Here is a 23,221-nt window from a genome sequence, read left to right as displayed (position 1 = left end):
TACATATTAAACATTAGAGTAATTTTTTATCAAATAAATAATTAAAAAAAATAAAATTTTCATGTTTATATGTATTAATTTTCTAAATAAAAATTAATTTTTAATTTTTAAAATTCAACTAAAATTTAAAAAATAATTTTAAGTTTATTTTAACTATTTTTATTTATAATAAAATTTTTGTTTTATTTTTATAATTATTTTCAAATAAAAAAATATTGTTATAATTTGACAAATAAAATTTTAATAATATTTAACAAACAAACCCTATTATATCCATCCCTTTAATTTTCCTACTATTTTATTTGTAAACTGATTTTATATTGAAATATTTTTTTCACTTACATATTTGAACTCTTGATCAATTAATGATTAAATTTTTAAATTTAAATGTCTCTAACTAATTCTTTTAAAAATTAAAAATATGTTCAGTGCTTTTTTTTGTTGTATAATTATTTACAATAGTTACAATGTCATAGTCATTGACTTTTTTGTTATAAAATTTTTATATCTTATTCATTTAATTATTGTAATATTTTATTACATTTCACTCATATATATATATATATGTAAAACCAAATAAAGAGCATAAAGCACCAGTATCAGTATCAGAGAGAGAGATGGTTTTCAGTGAGAAAGAAGAAGCTCTGGTGAAGGAATCATGGGAGATACTGAAGCAAGACATCCCTCAGTACAGCCTTCGATTGTTCAGCAGGTACACATACACTAGATTTTATTTTTATTTTTATTTTTATTTTTATTTTTATTTTTTTCTCCTTCATATCTCTCTCTATTCTTCTGAATTTAAACAATTCTATACTACGTGTTGATAGTATTATAGAGGTACAACCAGCTGCCAAGGATATGTTCTCCTTTCTAAGGGACTCTGATGAGATTCCTCAAAACAATCCTAAGCTTAAAGCTCATGCTGCTAAGGTTTTCAAGCTGGTTAGTGATCTTCTTTTTTACTCAACATCAACTACTCTTCAAAGCTTTCTTACTCAACACAATAGACATTGTAATTCACATATAAAATAAGTAAGATCTATGTAATTATTTATATCAGTTAATTTTAGAACATTTCAAAATGATATTTTTTTCATATTACAAAAAATTAAGAAATGAAATTAATTAACATCCTAAGTAATAAATTAATAATGCATGCATATATATGTGCTTAGACATGTGAATCAGCAATTCAACTGAGGAAGAAGGGAGGGGCAGTGATAGATGAAACCACCCTCAAACATTTGGGCTCTGTCCATCTCAAGAATGGAGTTCTTGAACCTCATTTTCAGGTACTTACTGATTACATTAAATATATTTAGGAAAAAATATAAAAAAAATTATCATGTGGCTTTGCACTTTGACACATGAGAGACTATGGTTTAATTTTTATTAAGTTGATACATTGTATTTTCCTCTATTAGTAAATGTGGTTAAAATCGTTAGTTACCGTTAAATGATATTAATATAGCAAATATGTAGTATTGACATGATGACACATAGCATATGTAGTGTTTATGTGGCGTTCACATGATGCTTATGTTGCAAACATGTATCGCTATGTCAATACTGTGTTCTCCACATTAGCATTATTTATTAGTAACTAACGAATGTGGATCACATTTGCTAAATGAGGAAAATATAAGATATTAAATTGACAAAAATTAAATCATGGTCTCTTATATATCAAAATATATTTTTTTCATATATTTATAGTATAATTTTTATTATTATTATTATTATTATTATTATTATTATTATTATTATTATTGTTACTGTTATTATTATCTTGTAATTAATATATATATATATATATATGTGTGTGTGTGCGTGTGTGTGTGTGTGTGTCAGATGGTGAAGGAAGCACTTCTAAGAACAATTAAAGAAGCAGTTGGGGACAAATGGAGTGAAGATATGGGTAGTGCTTGGGGTGAAGCTTATGATCAGTTGGCTGCAGCCATTAAGGCTGAGATGAAGAAAGAGCCTGCTATTGCTCACAAGTCTTAGATATTCATTACTTAATATAATAAAATGGTTTATTTTGGACAGTTGTAATATAATAAAATGTTGATCTATATTGTGTGTGAACTTTTTTTTATATGATATTTATGTCTATATATTTTGGAAGGGATGTAAAAATCTCTCAGACACCTGTTTGCTGTAAGTGACTTGAATAAATTTTAGTTTGGATGATGATGATGAAGAAGTTTTTTGAATTTATAATTTAGTTTAATGTTTTCAATTTTAATCGTTTTAGCCTATGTGTGTGTGTATATATATATATATATATATATATATATATATATATATATATATTAAAATTTTATTTAATTGATTAAATTAGCTTTTTATTTTTATCAATAAAATTATAGAATTACAATTTCAATTAATTAATTAAAATTACAATCAATTTATTTATGTAGCATGAGTTAATAAAATTAAAATTTTACAAAGTTAAGATTAAATTTTTTTTAGTGAGGCCTCAATATTATTAATGAATTAATTAAGAAAATGCTATTAAGGTTAACTATGTGGTGAAATTATTTAAAGGTAAGCAACGAAATTCAAACTACACTTATTAAATATAATCTCTCTTTTATAATATTAAAAAATTAATGAAATGGAAAATACGCCCGATTGCAAATCTCTTTGTGCATTATCAAGATTTAAAGGTCAGTAATTTTATTGTTATGAAGGAAAGTCAGCTCAGTGTTGTAATGTATTTGTATCCCTTCTTATTTCGGATAGCGTGGTATTAAGAGTCCCTTATGTGCAGGGGCTTCTATATATCCTAATTAGAATGGAATTGTAGGGAAATTGTATATATATACCTTGTTACTATGAATGAAAACTATTGAGTTTTGATCTCCAAAATCTACATGGTATCAGAGCCTTGGTTCCTGCTCCATTAGTCATCTGCCTTGTTTCTCTTGTTCTCTGTTTCTTTAGGTCACCAACAGAGGGTGACTATTTGAAGTCACAGTCCACCTGAGAAGGAGTGCCCACTATCGATAGGCATCCTCCCAATGTGCCTGTGGCTTACGCACTTCTTTTATCCAAACAATGATGAGATATGTGTCAGCACGTGGAGCTTATTCCAGCAATCTTTCCTACTCCAACCAACTTGCATTTGGTCGATGTAAGGTGGGTTATATAGCCCAGGGTAGTACCAACTCATCTGGGTTCTTCTTTGAGGAGTTTCTTTGTTAGGGTCCAGTGACCCTATTTGTGCAGGTTTTGCCTCCTGTCCCGTTTTCTTGTTTGGTATAGCTTTCTTTCACTTTTTAGCTAGTTTTTCTTCTGTCCTGGGCTGGAGATTGTTTGGGTTAGGTCAGAGGCTTGTTGATCTCTTTACTTCTTTTTCTGTGTTGCCTACTGGTTGTTAATATTTTATATTTGTGGTGCTTTTTTAAGAGACACTATGGCTGAAACTAAGTCAATAATATTTGATGTGATTCTTGTAATGATAAAAAATATGAAACACAAATTCAATGGGACAAATTTTTTGGATTGGAGTAAGACGGTCCATGTTTATTTATGGAGTACTGACAAGGATGATCACCTAACTAATGATCTACCCAAATATGATAAGAAGCAGACCTAGTTGAGGGAGGATGCTCGATTGTTTTTGCAAATCCAGAATTCCATCGACAATGAAGTAATTAGCCTAATCAATCACCGTAAAAATTTGTTAAGGAGCTTATGGATTATCTGGATTTCCTATATTCTAGCAAAAGGAATGTTTCCTGCATTTGTGATATATGCAACTCTTTTTATCTATCTGAAAAACAGGATAAACATCTTACTACATATTTCATGTATTTTAAGTGAGTTTATGAGCAACTTAATGTCCTACTTCCATTTAGTATGGATGTTAAAGTTCAACAGTTACAGCATGAATAGATGGTAGTTATGAGTTTTTTTGCTAGCTTACCTTTGAAGTTTGACAATGCTAGAACTCAAATTCTTTCTAGTTCGGAGCTCCCATCCTTACATGAGACCTTCACTTGAATTCTTCAAACTAAAACATCACAGTCTTTGCCACCTCAAGTGAACAGTGCTCTTGGAAGTCATGGTAATTGGAATGAGGTCGGCTATCAGGGAAACATAGGTGGTAGTAAGAGTAGAGGGACTATTAATAATGACATAGGAGTTGATAGTCATAATTAAGAGCCAGAAGGAGTTGTGTGTTATTATTGTCGTGAGCTAGGCCATACAAAGTGCTACTATAGAAAGCTCTAAAATAAGAATTAGCAAGCTTAGCCAATTAATGTTGCAGCTTTTTCAGATGCTCTATCTTCTGAGTAGACTGTTCTTGTTTCTGGAGATGGGTATAACCAATTTTCTCAATACTAGGCATCATTAAAGTCCACTGCTCCTCCTATCATTGCTATCGCTGAGTTAGGTAAATCCAATACATGTCTTGTTTCCTCATTATACAAATGGGTCATTGATTTTGGTGCCATAGATCATATGGCAGGTAATCAAAATATCTTTTCCACTTTTCAGTCTTATGCAAATTCCACTAATGTTACTAAAGCATATGTATCTACGCTATCTATTCCTAGTTCTAGAAGCATAAATCCAACTTCTTCAATTTCTTTATCTTCTGTGCTGAGTCTACTTGAGTTTTCTTTTAATTTATTTTCTGTTAGTAAACTCATCTGAGCATTGAATTGTGTTGTCTCATTCTTCCTTGATCATTGTTTTTTTTTTTTAGGATCTTACGACTAAGTGAATTATTATTAGAGGTTATAAGTCAAGCAATCTCTACATCCTTGATACAAAAATGCCGAGGTCTATTGCTTGTTCTAGTGCTTTAATTCCTTTAGAAGTACACCGTAGACTGGGACATCCTTGTTTATCTTCCTTGTCGAAACTATGTCCTTAATTTTAGACTATTTCTCCATAAGATTATGAGTCTTGTCAATTTACTAAGCATCATTGTCTTCCTAAATTATCTAGAGTCAATAAATGGGCTATGTTCCCTTTTGAATTAGTTCATTCTAATATTTGGGGTCTTTGTCCTATCGTGTCCCAAATTGGATTTAAGTACTTTGTTACTTTTATTGATGATTATTCTTGTGTGACTTGGTTATATTTGATGAAAAGTCATTCTGAGTTGTTTTCCATCTTTTGTGTTAAAATAAAAACATAATTTAACGTTTTTGTGCATACATTAAGAAGTAAGAATGTCAAAGAATACTTTTTAGCTACCTTTCAGTCTTATATTACACAGAATGGCATTCTTCATCAGTCTTTTTGTGTTGACATAGCCTCACAAAATAGGGTTGCAGAAAGAAAAGATAAACACCTTCTTGAGGTAGTTTGGACCCTTTTTTTTCCAAATGAAAGTGCCTACATAGTTCTAGGTAGATGTTGTGTTCACAGCCTATTTTCTAATCAATAGAATGCCCTCTCCAGTTCTTAATGGTGAAATTCTATACATTGTTCTCTTTTCTACTAAGTCACTGTTTCCCATTGAACCTAAGATTTTTTTATGTACTTGTTTTGTTTGTGATGCTCGTCCTCATGTCACCATACTCTCCTAAACTCTTAAATATGTTTTCCTAGTATATTCTCATCTACTAAAAGATTATAGGTGTTATTTTCCTACCCTGAACTAATATCTAGTCTCTGCAGATGTCACTTTTTCGAAAAGCACTATAATTTTTTTCCCATTTTTTTTGTTTATGAGAGTCAGGGGGAGGATGATGATATATTTATTTACACTATAACCAAGTTTGTTAGTTCTTCAAATATCACAATAGCTACTTCAATACTTGCTCGATCACCTACTGTTCATGTCTACTCTCGCTGACTACAGACTCATGATATAGAACCTCTACCAACTACTTCATTGTTAGATCTAGTATCCAATGATCATGATCCTAGTCTTGATCTTTCCATTGCTCTTTGGAAAGGTAAATGTTCAGTATTGGTCAAAATTTGGTTGAAGGGATGGGTGTTGGTCACTTCTTTCTCTCCTTCCCCTCCATTTTTGCTTTGTTTTTTAAACTAAAAATTCATATCTTTTTTTAGTTAAGGAAATCCTTTTCCTTTGTTGGTGAAAGGAAAAGCTAAGTCTTAATGTCCTAGGATCAAATTCAAGTGTTTTTCCTTTTGTAATTTTATTACCTCCAGATAAAAGGCAGAAAGCTGTTAACTGGAAGCTTAATCTCTGCCCCTTTATGCATGTGTGTTGGCATTTGTAAAAAAAAAATAAAAAAAAGAAAGTTAATTTGTGTAAACTTTAAAAAATCTGAAAATTGAATTCTCATAAAATTTAGATAAAATGACCAACATTTTTCTTTTTAACAAGGGTATTTTATAATTATAGTTAAAATTTTACACAATTACGACCAATATACTATTGGTTGTTATTTATATATCATTAACGAGGAAATTTTAATTCCATCATTAATACTTGGTTGTTAAAAGCCATAATTCTTATAGTGATGCTTTCTTAAATTATGTTTTACAACTATTTAATTAGAAGTATATATTACATGGAGGAATTGCTTTGTAATTATACAGTATTTAACTTATAAAGATGTTGCATTGTATTTATTTGTGTTGTGTTGGTTGCTATGTATGACCCAATGGTTCCCAATGGGAAATATAAAGGAAAAGTAAAGGAAAGAGCATGCATGCATTTTGAGCTCACATATGAAGAAAGAAAAGGAATGTCGGGTAAGGCAATTCTATGTTTAACATCCGGATACTAGGATTAAAAAAAATAGTTTCATGTAAGATATGAATTATGTGTCCCTGGTATTCTTTTTGTATGAATGTTAAGAGGATATCCTGAAGAGCTCCTATAATGGTCTGGACACATTTAATACATGATATGATATGAAAGTAATGGGATGGGGAACCATTAGTGATATAAATACTTTGTTATGACCTTTTTGTGTTGTGGAACCATTCATGTAGATGATGCATTCATATGATTGAAAATGTATTTTATTAAAGTATTTTCCTTTCCCCTATAGTTCTTTACTCATTAAGTTTATATACTCAATTCTTTTCTTCTGTCTATCCCTTTCAAGGACATGAGTAAGGGTAGCAGTCAGCAGATTTTTGGATAATTAAGCTCTAAGGTTTGATATAGTCAAGTTTATGCATTTTGTACCATTTTATGGAGCTAACTTGGGATATGCACGATTTTAGTTATTATGGTACTGTGTTGGTTATTATATTTTTGTAATAAGATTATATTAAAGAGTTATGAATTTATAAGAAAGTATAAAGTTTTCAAAGTAGCCAGTGAAGATATAAAAGAATGGAAAAACCCATTTACAAAGATTCTGACTTTAAAGAGAGAAAGTAATGAATGTGAAGAAAAGCTTTACCCAAGTCCTATGAGATGAGCTCCATAAAATGCAAGTAGAAGATGTTGGTAAATTAGGGCAAATTATAAATGAAATAATGTTTTATGAATAGCATATCAATGGGTCTCACCAATAAAGTTATAAAAATATATTATAAAAAAAGTTAAATGAAAGGTTAAGGTCAGGCTTGCTATAAGTCTTGGTGGCCTTATACCTTCTAGTATTCTAGTGCTGGTAACCATCTGAATTTGGGTCGTTATAGAAATCCACATCAAAATACCTAGCTTCCACACTGCTACTGGAAATATTAAAAGGTCTATGATTTGTCCAAATAATCTAGACATCATCCCCATTCAAGAACAATACCATCTGATGCAAAGAAGAAGGGAGACAAAGATTGGAGTGAATCAATCTTTTCCCAGCAACAGATGATAATTTGTCTTAGAATCCATAGCAAAGAAAGTGGCAAACATGGTATTGTTGCTGACAATAACTTCCATTGGGATAAAATCAATTGCTCTTATTGTTTTTCCAGTACAACTAGACATAGTAACCTTTATGCGCACCAGTTGCCTTTTTATTTTTTTGAGTGCCCAAAGCATAGTCAATGGCATGACATTCACTGCTGAACCATTATCCACAACATTCTTAAAATAGTTCTACAATTAACATGAGCCTTAATGTACAATGGCCTAAGATGTTTAGCTAATTATGCATCTAGCTTTTCCAAGATGAATTTATTTGCATTATTCCCACCCATGTTTTTAATTGTAGTTGAGCTCATGTGTCCATTTGAATTGCTCCTAACTATTTCTCCAACTGGCTCTGCCTGCTTACTTTTTGCCTCCCAAATCTCTGTCTGATTTTCTCTTGGGTGCTTGAAATAATACAGGTAGTGTCATTGAATTAGTTGTGCAACCAAATGGAATTGGAATCTTTCTAATCATATGAAACATTATGTCTCTAAGTTTCCACTTTATCTTGGGTGTTAGATGAACCATCATCCTTATCCCATATAGTAGGCTTGATTGACTCAAGTGGGATGTCAATTGATGGTGGCTTGGAATATTTGACATAGAAATTGAACTTGCCTAATAGTTTACTGAGCAAATCCCACTCCTTACCTTTCTGAGCTAAAGACAATTGTGGCTTGTCTATCCTTAATTTTTGATGGTCAGTACAATCTTTAGTGCTAAATTTGTAATGGTCGGGCTCCAACCACTAGAGAAATTGTCCGCTTTAGCCATAAGCCTCACGGTTTTGCCCCATAGGTAGAATGGAGAACTTCCCAGGAGGTTACCCATCCTAGGATTTCTCTGAAGCGAGCACGCTTAACCTTAAAGTTCTTCCAACTCTCCTGGCCATTTCACTAAAAGGCGCCTCTAGTAATTAGTTTCTCCATTTTATATATCATTACTTTTTGAACCCAAGACCATCTCCGTGCTTTGCTGATGTGGAATTTGCCTAAGGGACCTTTCTACCCCCCTTTCGGGACTCAGCGTTCTCGCTGAGGTTTGCCCCACCATCACCCAAGAGGACACGCGAGCTGCTCTGATACCAATTGTAATGGTCGGGCTCCAATCACTAGAGGAATTGTCTGCTTTGGTCGTAAGCCTCACGATTTTGTCCCATAGGTAGAATAGAGAACTTCCCAGAAGGTCACCCATCCTAGGATTTCTCCCAAGCAAGCACGCTTAACCCTGGAGTTCTTCAAACTCTCCAGGCTATTTCACCAAAAGGCGCCTCTAGTGATTAGTTCCCCCATTTTATATATCATTACTTTTTGAACCTAAGACCATCTCTGTGCTTTGCCGATGTGGGATTTGCCTAAGGAACCTTTGTTTGTAAGGGAAATGAGAAGGCAGCCGAGTGAAAGACTTGGAAACAGCATTTTGGTTTTGATTGTGGGTATATATCGTAGGTATACCCCTGTAATTTCTTTTTGATGTATTTTGTACCTATATGTATGGATGTACAGACATTGAGCAGTTTGTATTTAAAAGCATTACATTGCTATCACATTTTGAGTTTATAACTTTTGTAATATTTAGTCTATCATTATTTCTAATTTACATTGAATTTTAACTATTCCCATCCAGTTTCTGCAAAAGAATTGATAAGATAAAAAGCTAATGGCTAGCAAGAGAATAGGTGTGACATGTTTTAGTGGATCAGCTGAAATAGGATGTTCTCTGATAAACTGCATGATAGATGTGACATGTTTTAGTGGTGCAGCTGATGGAATATCCTATCATGCCTTACAAGAGAATAAGTGTGACATGTTTTAGTGGTATCAGAGCTTTGGTTTTCATACAAGTTTTGAAATTGCATATTTGAAAATTTTTGATAAGTACAACTGCTCAATTGTCATTAATTGATACATATAGTGCATTACATCATAAATATGGACTAATGGAGGGAAATCTCCTTGTGTTGGTTGTCCAAGGAGTAGAATTCTTTGTGATTTAGTATGGAAGAGGGGGATCACATCGTAGAGCAATCAGTAACAGCTGAGGTACAAGGGAACGCCCCAGCTCCTCAGAATGCCAGTGGATCAGCTGCACCCGTCTCACCCATACAGTTTTCTGCTCAGTTCGCTCAACAGATGGCTGCACTATTTCAGCAAATGGCTAGCAATATACCAGTCCAAGCTCCTGTGCAAGCACCTCCAGTGCAACCATCATCCCCAGCCAGACAATATAACAAGTTAATGAAGTATGGGGCAATAGAGTTCAAGGGTACAGTGGACCCATTAGAAGCTAAGCAATGGTTAGAACAGATGGAGAGGGTATTCAAGAAATTGCACTGCACTGATGATTTGAAGTTCGAATACTCGGTCTTTCTACTGCATGGAGATGCATATGAGTGGCGGAAGAGCATTCCCCACAATTTGGCTGAACCCCCAATATTGACATGGGATGACTTCCTCAAAGAATTTAGACAAAAGTATGTCCCTGATACCTATATGGATATGAAGCTACAAGAGTTTTTGAGTCTGAAGTAGGGTGATAGGACTGTGGCAAAGTATGAGAGGGAGTTCTCTCGCCTGAGTCACTATGCTGAGAGTTTAGTGACTACTAGCAGAGACAGATGCAAGCGCTTTAAACCCAGATTGAGGCCTAGCTTATGAATGCAAGTGGTTGGGTTTCGATATGAGAACTTCTCAGAACTGATATCCCAAGCCTTGGAATTAGCAAGGATTGAGTTAGAAGGGGCCGTTAGAAAGGGAACAGAAGAAAAAGACAAGAGTGGGAAGACTTCTGGTTAACTTTCTGGCAGCAGTTCGGGTGAGAGGAAGAGTTTTGGAGGACAAGTAACAAAGGATCTAGTAGGGGAAGATTTTCAGGGCAGAGGCCACCTAGATCCAGTCAGCACACATATAGGGGTTCCTTTCCTGTTCGTACATGTGAAACCTGTGGCAAGACTCATGGAGGAGTATGTTATAAGGCCATAGAAGCTTGTTACAAATGTGGTGGAAGTGGGCATTTTGCTAGAGATTGCACTAGTGCCCGCAAGTCTAGGCTGCCTACCACCACTGAGGGATCTGTTCAAGGTTCTGCTTCCAGAGGACAACAGACAGTTAGTAGAGGCAGAGGCAGGGATAGAGATAACACTTCTGGCAGCCAGGGCACAGTGAGCCAACCAGAGCAGAGTGGTGCACCAGCCATGGTGTACACCATATGCCAGAGGGATGAAGCTGAGACATCAAATGTTCTGGCTGGTACTATCTTCATCTTTGTAGAGATGTATATGTGCTGTTTGACCCTAGTTCTACACATTCTTATACTAGTGCTAGTATTGCATGCTCTGTTGCTATTCCTTGTATGAAATTGGATTATGATGTGCTAGTGACTAGTCCTTTAGGACAAGAGGTTAGGGTGAACAAATTGTATGAATATTGTCCTTTGGTGATCCAAGGACATACATTCCTGTCAGACTTAATTGAAATGCCCTTCCGAGATTATGATATCATCTTTGGCATGGATTGGTTAGCCAGGCATCACGCCATGATTGACTGTAGATTGAAAATAGTCACTTTTGGTCTTTTCGAGTATGCAGACGTAGTGATACATGGAGAGAGGCAGTTATTGCCATCCAACATCATTTCAGCTGCACTTGCTAGGACGATGAGTAGGAAGGGATGTGAAGCTTATCTAGCTCATGTGATAGACACCCAGGTGGGGAGTCCAAATCTTAAAGATATTCCTACAGTATGGGATTTTTCAGATGTCTTTCCAGAAGAATTGCTAGGATTGCCTCCAAAAAGAGAGGTGCAGTTTGAAATAGAGACTATGCCTGGTGTAGAGCCAATCTCCATCACTCCTTATAGGATGGCACCTGCTGAGTTGAAACAGTTAAAGGTGCAATTGAAGGAATTGCTAGATAAGGGTTTCATCCGCCCTAGCGTGTCACCTTGGGGAGCACCAGTATTATTTGTGAAGAAGAAGAAGGATGGTACTCTCCGTCTATGCATAGACTACAGATAGTTGAATAAGGTGACCATAAAGAACAGATATCCTCTACCACGGATTGATGATTTATTTGATCAGTTGAAGGATGTAACTGTATTCTCCAAAATTGATTTGAGATCGGGCTACTATCAGTTGAGGGTGCAAGAGTAGAGTATTCTTAAAACCGCCTTTATAACTCGGTATGGCCATTATGAGTTCTTGGTGATGCCATTTGGGTTGACTAATGCTCCAGCTGCTTTTATGGGCCTGATGAATACTATCTTCAGGCCATATTTGGATCAGTTTGTAGTAGTGTTCATTGATGATATTTTGGTATACTCAAAGAATGCAGAGGAACATGACAAGCACTTGAGGATAGTATTATAGACTTTGAGGAAGAAACAGTTGTATGCCAAACTGTCGAAATATGAGTTTTGGTTAAAGGAGATTACATTTTTAGGGCATATTATATCTGCAGAGGGTATCCAGGTGGATCCTAGCAAAGTAGAAGTCATTCTTAATTGGAAGCTACCAAAAAATGTCATGAAAATTTCGAAGTTTCCTTGGTTTAGCCGGGTATTATCGAAGGTTTGTGAAGGGATTCTCCATGCTAGCATCGTCACTGACTAAGCTACTTATGAAGGATGTGAAATTTTAATGGACTGATCAGTGCCAGAAGAGTTTTGATGAGTTGAAGAGGTGTTTAACTGAAGCTCCAGCCTTAACTTTGCCTACCTTGGGTAAAGAGTACACCATATACAGTGATGCTTCCCATAATGGATTGGGCTGTGTGTTGATGCAAGATAAATATGTCATTGCCTATGCTTCACACCAGCTTAAACCGCATGAGAGGAATTATCCTACTCATGACTTGGAGCTGGCAGCAATTGTCTTTGCCTTGAAGATCTAGAGACATTACCTGTATGGGGAGAGATGTTACATAGACATAGATCATAAAAGTTTGAAGTACTTAGGCATGCAGAAGGAGTTAAATTTGAGGCAGAGGAGATGGTTAGAACTGATAAAAGATTATGATTGCTTGATAGGCTATCAGCCTAAAAAAGCTAATGTTGTAGCTGATGCTTTAAGTCACAAGACTATAGCTGATTTGAGGGTTTCTCCATTGTCCATGGTGCATGAGTTAAGGGCATTGCATGCTAATCTAGAGATTGATGAAGATGGGCAGATGGTAGCTACTTGGCAAGTGAAGCCAATGCTGACAGAACAAATTAAAGCAACTGCACAGAATGATGATAAGTATGTGAAGTTGATGGAAGAGGCTCGGGATGGCCAGAAACCAGAGTTGTCAGTAAATGATAAGGGCTTGTTGTTATATAAGGGCAGAATGTGCATTCCTAATAATGTTGAACTGAGGCAGACCATTTTAAAGGAAGCACATGATTCACCTTTTGCGATGCACCTTGGTGGAACCAAAATGTACAGAAGTGTGAAAGAGCACTATTGGTAGAGGGGAATGAAGAAAGACATTGCAGAATATGTTGCCAAATGCCTAACTTGTCAGCAAGTAAAGGTAGAACACTAAGTGCCTGCAGGGTTGCTATAGCCATTGCCAATTCTCGAGTGGAAATGGGAAAGAATCACTATAGATTTCGTGACAGGACTTCCACGTACACAGAAGAATCATTATTCAGTTTAGGTTATTGTTGATAGATTGACCAAATGTACACACTTTCTGCCAGTGAGGATGGATTACAACCTGGAAAGACTGGCTAAATTGTACATTGATAAAGTGGTGAGGTTGCATGGAGTGCCAGTGTCTATTGTGTCTGATAGAGATCCTAGGTTCACTTCTAGATTCTGGGGTAGTCTCCAAAAAGCCCTAGGAACTAGATTAAACTTTAGTACACCATTCCATCCACAGACAGACGGCCTATATGAAAGGATCATTCAGATTTTAGAGGACATGCTTCGAGCTTGTGTGATTGAGTTTGAAGGAAGTTGGGATATACACTTGCCTTTGATTGAATTTACCTACAACAATAGTTATTAGTCAAGCATTGGGATGCCTCCATATGAAATACTTTATGGCAGAAAGTGTAGAACTCCCTTGTGTTGGGATGAAGTGGGCGAGAGAAAGTTGATTGGCCCAAAACTAGTGCAGCAAATGGAAGAAAAGTTTAAGCTCATTAGAGACAGACTCAAGGCTGCATCGGATAGACAGAAGTCCTACATTGATTTGAAGAGAATAGATATTCAGTATAATGTGGGTGACAAAGTATTCCTTAAAGTTTCTCCTTAGAAGAAGATCATGAGGTTTGGTAGGAAGGGGAAACTGAGTCCTCACTTCATTGGGCTATATGAGGTTCTAGAAAGTGTGGGTCCATTGGCACATAGACTTGCATTGCCTTCGGAGTTGGAAAAGATTCACAATGTCTTCCATGTCTCCATGTTAAGGAGGTACAGATTAGACCCCTGTCACATTTTGCCAGTAGAGGAGATTAAGGTACATCCAGATCTTAGCATATGAGGTGAAGTAGCTGAGGAACAAGCAGATACCTCTGGTAAAAGTGCTGTGGAACCATCATTCAGGCCAGGAGGCTACATGGGAGTGTGAGGAGGACATGAGGAGGCAGCACTCACAGCTATTCAGAGACTGAGACCAGGTAAATTTCGAGGACGAAAGTTTATTTTTAAGGAGGGGAAAATTGTAACACCCCGAACCATCGAGTTTTGAATAGTACCATTTTTGATCTGTGACTTGTACTATTCAAAGACACCTTGAGTACCAAAAATAAAATGAAAATTTATTGAGATAGACACAATAAAAAAATTCAAATGACCCAAAAATATAAGGACTCACCGGGTATATTGAAAAAGAGAGATTATGACCCGATGAGGGGCATTTTGGTCAATTCACCTCAAGAGTTGACTTTTGACCAAAATGTAAATTAAATTAAATGAAAAATAATATATTAAATTATGAAGAAATTTAATGGAAAAATTAAGTGTGAATGTAAAAGGAAAAGAAAAGGAATAAAAATTTAAGTTTAATTACCTTTATGACACAATTAAAATTTTAATTTAAATAAATTAATTTTTGGGGATAAATATATAAGAGACAAGACACTTAACTAAAAAAAAAAAGGCCATTTTCCTTCTTTTCCCCATTGTGCCGCCCCCATAGTTCTCTCTCTTCCTCTCTCTTTTTCTCTATTCTTCTTCACTCTTCCATTAACAAACCTCCTCAACCATTGATTCCCCACATTTCTTCCATTAATCTTCCACCAAATTAATAGAAAAAAAACCCTAATTAAGTATCAAAGTGAAGATTGGGAGGAAGAAGAACAAGTAAAGAGTGGAGGAGATTCAAGTTTGGGAAAAGCTTTCTTAAAGGTAAGTTATTTCTCTAGTTAATTCATTAGGTATGTATGAGATTAAGGTTAATTATGGAATTTAACTTAAGAAAATAAAAAAAAAATCATGCATAACACTAGAGATAGGAAATTTGGTCCACTTTGGGAAAAATTAGGGTTTTAATGTGCTTTAGTTAAATTGATGATGGATTCAAGTTTAATTGAAGTAGTAAACATATTTGGGATAGTGAAATTTCATGGGATTTGCATAAATTGAAAAATGGAAGATTAGGGTTTATGATGAAATTAGGACTTTTGTGCTAGAGAGTAAAATTGATGTATGTAATGTTAAATTATGACTACTTAGTATGAATTGAATGTGGGTTGATGTTGGTGGAAGAAATTAATGGAATGGCATGGATTAGGGAAAATTACAAACTTGGCTATTGAAAAATTGGGGGTTTTGTACTAGGAAGTGCCATTAATGTGTTTAATGTTAAATTATAGTCATTTGGGATGAATTAAATGTGAATTGAGATTAGTTAATGGAAGTAATTGAAGAAATGAAAAGTTTAACCGATGGCAGAATTTTGAACACTGAGTTTAGTGTGCTTGGCAGCCTATAAGTTGAGCTACACAACTCCAATTGGTGTGAAACTAATTGGAAATGAAACTTAAGATATAGGGCTAGAATTTTTATGAAGATACCCAACCCTGAAAATAACCATAAACTGCCCTAAATGAACCTTGAAACTAGAAGCCAAAATCTGGAAATCTGAAAATTTACCAAATGAATAGTAAATTTTGCAAGGCCATAACTCTCTCTAGAAAACTCTGATTTAGGTGATTATTGAACCGATGGAAATCTAAAATATAGTAGAACATTTCATATGTATAACTTAAGGCTAAATTATGGACTTAACCCAATCAAATTTCTAAGCAAAGTTGAGTCACCAAATTTGCCAAAATCTGGAAATCTGCAAATTGACCATATGAACAAAAAATTTGCAAGGCTATAACTCTCTCTAGAAAACTCCGATTTAGGTGATTCTTCAACCGATAGAAACTTAAAATATAGTAGAACATTTTGTATGAAGAACTTGAAGCCTAATTATAAACTTAACCCAACCAAATTGCTGAGCAAAGTTGAGTTGATAAATCTGCCAGAATAATGAATAGTAACATAAATATTAAACTTTAAACAGCCATAACTCTCTCTAGAAAACTTTGATTTAGGTGATTCTTGAACCGATGGAAGCCTAAAATATACTAGAACATTTTATATGAAGAACTTGGAGCCAAATTATGAACTTAACCCAATCAAATTATTAGCCAAAGTTAAGTCACCAATGCTGCCAGAATCAACCCCACGTGAACAATAAAATTTATTTGACTATAACTTTGGATACACAACTCCAAATGAGGTGATTCAAAAAGGGAAATAAAGATGAGACCTAGAGGGACAATTTTCATGAAGAACATCTCACCAAATTATGATTGTAACTAGGTAAAAATTGGATTCAAAGATTGGGGTACTAAGCTATCCAAAATCCAAAACTCTTTAAAATTTACAAAGCTAACTTGGAATGCATTAGACATTCATATAATGAGTACTTGGCAGCAATTGAGATGAGTATTGAGGTATTCTATTTGTGTATTTTTAGTAGAGAAAGAGGTTGAGACGGACAAGGAGAAGTAAGTAAAGATAAAGGAGTTCATTAAAGATTTGTGCACAACTAACCTTTTTCTTCGTTTTTAAACTTGTAAATTGTTTGGAATGTGTTTATTTGAATGAGTTTGCTTTGAATGAGTTTACTGTGAATGAAATATAGTTTTTCTCTTGCATTTGAGAAATTTGGGTGTTGCCACCTCTATATGGATTTTATGATGATTTAAATGTATTTATTGGGTTGCAAATGTGATTATTGAATGGGAAACTTTTGGAAACTGTTTTGAAACCACAGTTAGCATGACAGTCCCTTTCGAAACTCTCCAGTAGTAACAGCTACTTGGGGTTAATAATTGATATTGATTATGTCTCCCATTAATAACGGTTAGTAGGGTAAGATTATATAGGTACTCATTATCTAGCTAGCCCTTCCCTCATTAATAACGGTTAGTGAGGTTGAGATTGCTTTGTCGTGATGTACAACATGGCATTGATCATGAAATTTTGTATCATGGTCTAAACTGTGTGTTGATGTTGGCAACACTTATGCTTTGAGAATGGTGATTTGTAAAGTATGATTTCTCATTCGAAATGTCATTTCAATAAATGATTCTTATGGACTCAGAAAGTTTTGTGATGCTATCATGATTATTCAAATATATGTTTTCTTGTATTTTGACAAGTTGTGTTTTACCTTAAGTTTTAAAGTGATTAGTTGTGCACCACTGAGTAATATACTCAGCAATAGCTTATTTATACTATCGCAGGTAAGGGAAAGGAGAAGACTGCTGAGTGAGAGACTTGAAAACAACATTTTGGTTTTGATTGTGGGTATATATCATAGGTATACCCTTGTAATTTCCTTTTGATGCATTTTATACCTATATGTATGGATGTATGGACATTGAGCAGTTTGTATTTAAAAGCATTACATTGCTATCACATTTTGAGTTTGTAACTTTTGTAATATTTAGTCTATTATTATTTCCAATGAATGTTTACATTGAATTTTAACTATTCCCATGCAGTTTTTCGCAAAAGTTATGATTTGTTTAAAATCTCTTGTAGCATAATTAATGGGTTATCGGTAGGTGTAGTTTGGTAATTCATTAGGTATGCTACGGGAACATGTTATGCCTTGCAAGAGAATAGGTGTGACAAAATTCTTTTTTGTCGTGTTGTTTGGCTTTTAGCTACTGTAATCTCCTTTTCTCTGTCCTGGTTAGTGGCTTAAGGAATTTTTTTGTGTTGCACCAAATTTCATTCACTAGAAAGTGTATCTCTGGGTGGTACCATAAATTGAATCCTTTCTTTTATTGCATTTGGGTTTTGCTGACTAGTTCTTATGATATGCCTCATAAGTAAGACCTTCCCTGTTAATCTTATCAGTTGTCTATTAGGAACCTTATAATTCTGCTACTTGGAACCCAAACACATTTCAACTTTGCATCAGAATTTTCCTACACCTAATACCCAAATTTCCTTTTCTCCAATAGTGCCTTTAAATCAATATTAATGGTGTTGATGGTTGCTACTAATGGAAATGGGTCCTTATTAATCAACATTGAAGTTTCATTTTTCTCAAAAAATTTGAGAAACCCCTTATTGATCCTATCTGGGATCCAGTTTTTGAATGCTGAGCAAGAGTTGGCATGATGAGTCCATACGTAAAGATATTTACAGTACTCATTTCCCTTCACCTCCTTTTTAGATGGCATCTTGTGTCCCTATGGAAGATATAATAATTTTTCCTACAATAGAAAATCAATAATCTCCTCCCTCCTAGTTACATCAAAAGAATATTATTGTTGAGGCTTAAAAGAATCTTTCCTCAATAGATTTGAAGGTTTTACTAGTTTAGGTAACACAGGAAAAACACAATTACTTGCATTAACAAAATCAACAATACCAACATTATAAAAAGTTTCTTGAAAATAGTTACCCAAGGAAGTTTTTCTTTTTTTATTCTCATCCTTAAGTAGTTTTTAATAGCCTACCACTTTTGTAGCAAGCTCAAAGAAATCTCTAAATTCCATGCCTTGAAACCTTTTCCTAAGTTCAATTTAATCCACCTTGGGCTATATGGGTGGTGATGTTTCTCTACTCCATGCTAGTTTAGCTCCATCTTCCCATAACACCACCTTGGAACTTAGATATAAATCCCTTAAGAGATAGAGGATCCACTAGAGCTACCACCCAGATGATAATTAGGATAAAAACTTCAGATGGAGTGTGGATGATAAATTTACCCCTTGTAGAGGTCTACTACCCTTCTCTTACATTAGCCTAATGGCCTAGGTTCGGGATGGTTATGGAATAAGGGAGGTGTTAGGCACGCTCTCCGCTTAGGCTTATTTTAAAACAAGGGCCAACCTCATTTTGTGCTTCTTAGAGTTTGTCTTATTATTTCGTTATTAAAGTTCTTGGTCATTCAAGATGCATTTCAAAGTTAAACCTGCACACATTATCCATTTTAACATATTACATCAATCACATACGCATACAAGTAGCCCTATGTCATGCTCAATTTCTATGTTAGAGATTATTACCATGTTTATCTTATTGCCTTATTAACATGTTTCTGATTCTTTAATGCCTTGGGATAAGTTTGCACTTATAGTTAAGAACATAAATAACCCCTAAGCATGTATCCCATGTCTCTATTGTGCATAACTATTTTAATTTACTATCTTCACCTAAATTATTTTACAAAATTAATTACATGTTATTTGGTGGTTAAAAGCAAGTAAATAAATATCTATAAAAGGGGGGAGGAGAAAAGATTACAAACCCTCTTAAAAAGAACCTAAAACTAAAGAAAGGGGGAGGAGAAAAATAATTACAAAGCCCAAAATTATTAAATTAAAGACCTAATTCTATTACAACACCCATTAACCCATTTCCCCTTGTAAAGGTCTTGTAATCCTCTTTAGGCTTTGGTCCACCTTTTAGTGCTCCTTAGGATTACCTTGTCAGTCTTAGTCCACTAGCCTTATTTAGGTGGCCAGATACCTTATTTATAGAGATCCCCTTCCATGTTAGGGTATTTGCCTTATTGGTCTACTCACCATATTGGTTTACTTACCATATTAGTTTACTTGCCATGTTGGTTTACGTACCAAATCCAAACTTACCAAAATGAAAGGATTCAATTAAGGAAACAAATAAAGAATTAAGAACAAGTTAAGGAAAGGCAACCAAAAAATCTAATGACACACAAATTGGCTAGGGTTGCGATCCAACCATAGCCACCTTCTTCTTTAATCCAAATCATATTTTCAAAGTCCCATAAACACCAAACAGACAAGAAAAATGGGTTAGTATGGATTACACAATGAAAGAAATTAAATTGACAAAATGAAAATTAATACTTTACCTTTTCTACTTCGGTGGTAGCAATAATAAAAAATATGAAACATGCATGAAAATGGATAAAATTTTATGAAAAGGTTCCTAAAACATCACATAAGAACTTAGAAAAAAGAAACAACCAAAAAGAATATCAGAAAAAATAAATTCAAATTTTAAAAGTGTTATTGTTTTCATTTACCTAGATTTTATTACAAGTTCAATAAAGAGTTTGCATTCCAAACTGTAAGGAATTAAGGAAAACTCAAAAAATGAAATTTTCAAAGGACACTCTAAACTCCGTTTTAGGCACTAAAATCACCTCAAAAGGTGAAAACATCAATGAGGTATTGCCTCTCAAAATTAGAGTTCATGCAAAATCACATACAATCAGGTGCTAAACTTTGAAACATCATATCTCAAAAACTACAAAACAAATCATGATGAGTTATGGACTAAATTTGAACAGTCAAAACAAATCATGATGAGTTATGGACTAAAGTTGAACAATTTTGAATGTAGAATCTAGGAAAAGCAATTTTAGGGCTAGAAACATTGTCTAGTTATGAGCTTTAAACTAGGTAATAGCAATGACACCCTAGACTTACATAGAGTGTGTGAGTGTTGCCCTCAAACTATGATCCATATATAAATGAGAAGTTTTACCTATTATTTTGATGCTTTTAGAGGGTTTTACCTTTACAAAAGAAGAAAAAAACAAGAATAAGAAGAAAAGAGAGGAAGGTGGTTGCCTTAGGTGATGGTGGCGTGTGGGAGTAAGTGAGGGAGGGCAAGAGGATGTGTGGGAGAGAATGGTTATAGCTAGGTTTTAGATGTGTGTGGGATGCCTATTTAGGTCTTAGGCAGAGATATTTATAGAGTTTTCTCTATTTAGGAAGATCAAACCTTCACTAATTAGGTAAAAACTTAACTTTTGATGAAGCTTGCTAACTAGTGATATTACCTACCTATTTAATGTGATTCTTTCGCTTCTCACTCTCTCTAATTCAATTAGGCAAAGATATTTTTTGTCTAAAGTGTAGAATTTAGTCTAGATACATGCTTTACCTTCCCTTTTAGCTAAATTGGGCTTGAAGCAAGGTCCTAATGGGCCTTGCTTTAGTTGGCACTCCCTGGGCTCACTTTAGACGCAGCATTGGATTAAGTCCAACTTAAGCATAGGAGGTCTATGCCTTTGCTTGTAAGCCTACTGCTATTTTTTATTTTTTATTTTTATTCCATAAACCTATATATTTTTTATTTTAATCATGTAGAACATTATATTTCATTTCTCTAGTATTTTCAACATCCTTAAGGCCTTTTAAAGTTTTCATTATTGAGTTTCTCACTGCCTTAGATGCACATGTTCTAAGGGACTAAAAATTAGGGGTCTATAGGCTAGTTTGATAAATTCACATTGAGGAACAAATATTTTGCATATATATTATTGAACCTAGATATGTATGAATCTACAGACTCTCCTAGCCTTCGTTAGATTTAGACAAATTAATAATAGACACTTTACGTTCAGTATTATTATAACACCCACAAATTTTCAATGTCGAAATTCTTGTCATTGAAGGAAAATTCTTCTGAAACTTAGGGTTTCACAAGCAGGGACGATAGTGGTAAGTTTTGTATATGTGAAAATGATATGTTACAGAGTTATGTGAATTATTGTTTTTTTGTGTACTCTTGCTAGAATTATCACAAATGTCAACTGTGAAGTCAGTTGCCAACCCCAGACCCACGAGGAACTCTATGAAATAATTTTTGGGACTTAATTGAAGGTTTATTGAGATATAAATAGCATCAGAAATGTCACAGAAAATTCAAAAAAATTATTATTAACCATTATAGAAAAAATAACCCAACAAGCTTAACGAAGGGCATTTTGGTCATTTTAACCCTAGAGTTGAATTTTGACCTAAATATCAATTAAAATGAGAGAGAATAAAATATTAAAAATAAATTTAAATCATGAATTATGGAATAGAAAAAGGGAAAAAAAAAGAAAAAGAAAGAAATATAAATTAAAGGAATTATGAGGTAAGCATGATGTGTAATGACATAATTAAAATTGGTGACCAATTAAAATTTAACAAATAATTATAAAGGGATAAGAAGGAAGCAAAATGAGACAAAAATCAATTAAAAGTGGTCATCTTCTTTCTTTACCTCCCATGGCCGAACCTCTCATCCCAAGGCCTCCTCCATTTTTTCTTCTTCCAAGCTTAATTCTCCCTAAGCTTTCCACCATAAAACCTTAAATCGTCTTCATTAAAAATCATCTCCACACCTTAGAGAAGCTAGTAGTAGTAGTAAGAAGGGAATAAATTGGAGTTTGGCAACTTGAAGAAGTTGATCAAAGAGGTTAGTGCCTTTTCTCCTTTTCTTCTTCTTTTAATCATTGAATTTGACTTGAGATAAGTAGAAATTGTAAGAAATCAAAAGAAATTCATGAACATATGGGGTCACTAATTTTCGACAGCCCTAGGAAGTGAGTGAATTTGATGCTTTGATAGTTTTGATTTGGTTAGTGAAGTTGATTAATGAAGTTTAATGTATTAGAAATTGAATTGCATAGAAGTATGCTTGACATTGAAACTTTGAGTTAGGGTTTGACCTAACTATTAGGGCTTTTGTGAAATTGCTTGCAATTGACATTATTGAGATTGATTGTGGTTTATTAGAAGTGCCATGTATGCCAAAATAAAGTTTGGGAGATTGGAGGAAATGAAAATTGGGAGTGTGTTTTCATGCAGGATTTCTAGACTAATGTGTCTAGCATGCTTAGACAACCATAAGTTGCATTGTGTTGCTCCAATTAGTATGATGCTAATTGGGGATGAAACTATGGTCAAAATTCCCCATTTTTCATGGAGAAACTATGCCCAAATTCTGTCCACAAATTGACCTAAATCCTGCTTGAATCTGACTGTCCATACCCTAAACCCAGAAAAGTGACCAAATGAACTTCATTTGGCCATAACTTCCTCTAGAAAGGTCAGAATGACCTGATTTTTATACCATTTGAAACAATAAACCTAGGAACACAACTTTCATGAAGAATACAGGACCCAGAATTGCCTCTAACCAAAT

At 34.3% G+C, this 23,221-nt stretch overlaps 1 protein-coding gene across 1 annotated transcript; it reads left to right on the top strand.

The window, feature by feature from the left end:
• Positions 1-595: 595 nt before the first annotated feature.
• On the top strand, positions 596-2,199 carry LOC110646490 (non-symbiotic hemoglobin 2). Its single transcript, XM_058135206.1, has 4 exons — positions 596-712; positions 831-945; positions 1,179-1,295; positions 1,855-2,199. Exons 1-4 carry the CDS (start codon positions 618-620, stop codon positions 2,008-2,010), a joined length of 483 nt encoding a protein of 160 aa, XP_057991189.1. The 5' UTR covers positions 596-617; the 3' UTR covers positions 2,011-2,199.
• The last annotated feature ends 21,022 nt before the right edge of the window (positions 2,200-23,221 follow it).

This window comes from Hevea brasiliensis, chromosome 14 (assembly GCF_030052815.1).
Source record: "Hevea brasiliensis isolate MT/VB/25A 57/8 chromosome 14, ASM3005281v1, whole genome shotgun sequence".
NCBI classification, from domain to species: Eukaryota; Viridiplantae; Streptophyta; class Magnoliopsida; order Malpighiales; family Euphorbiaceae; genus Hevea; species Hevea brasiliensis.
The sequence above is the reverse complement of the archived record's forward strand: the minus strand, read 5'-3'. Positions and strand labels throughout refer to the sequence as shown.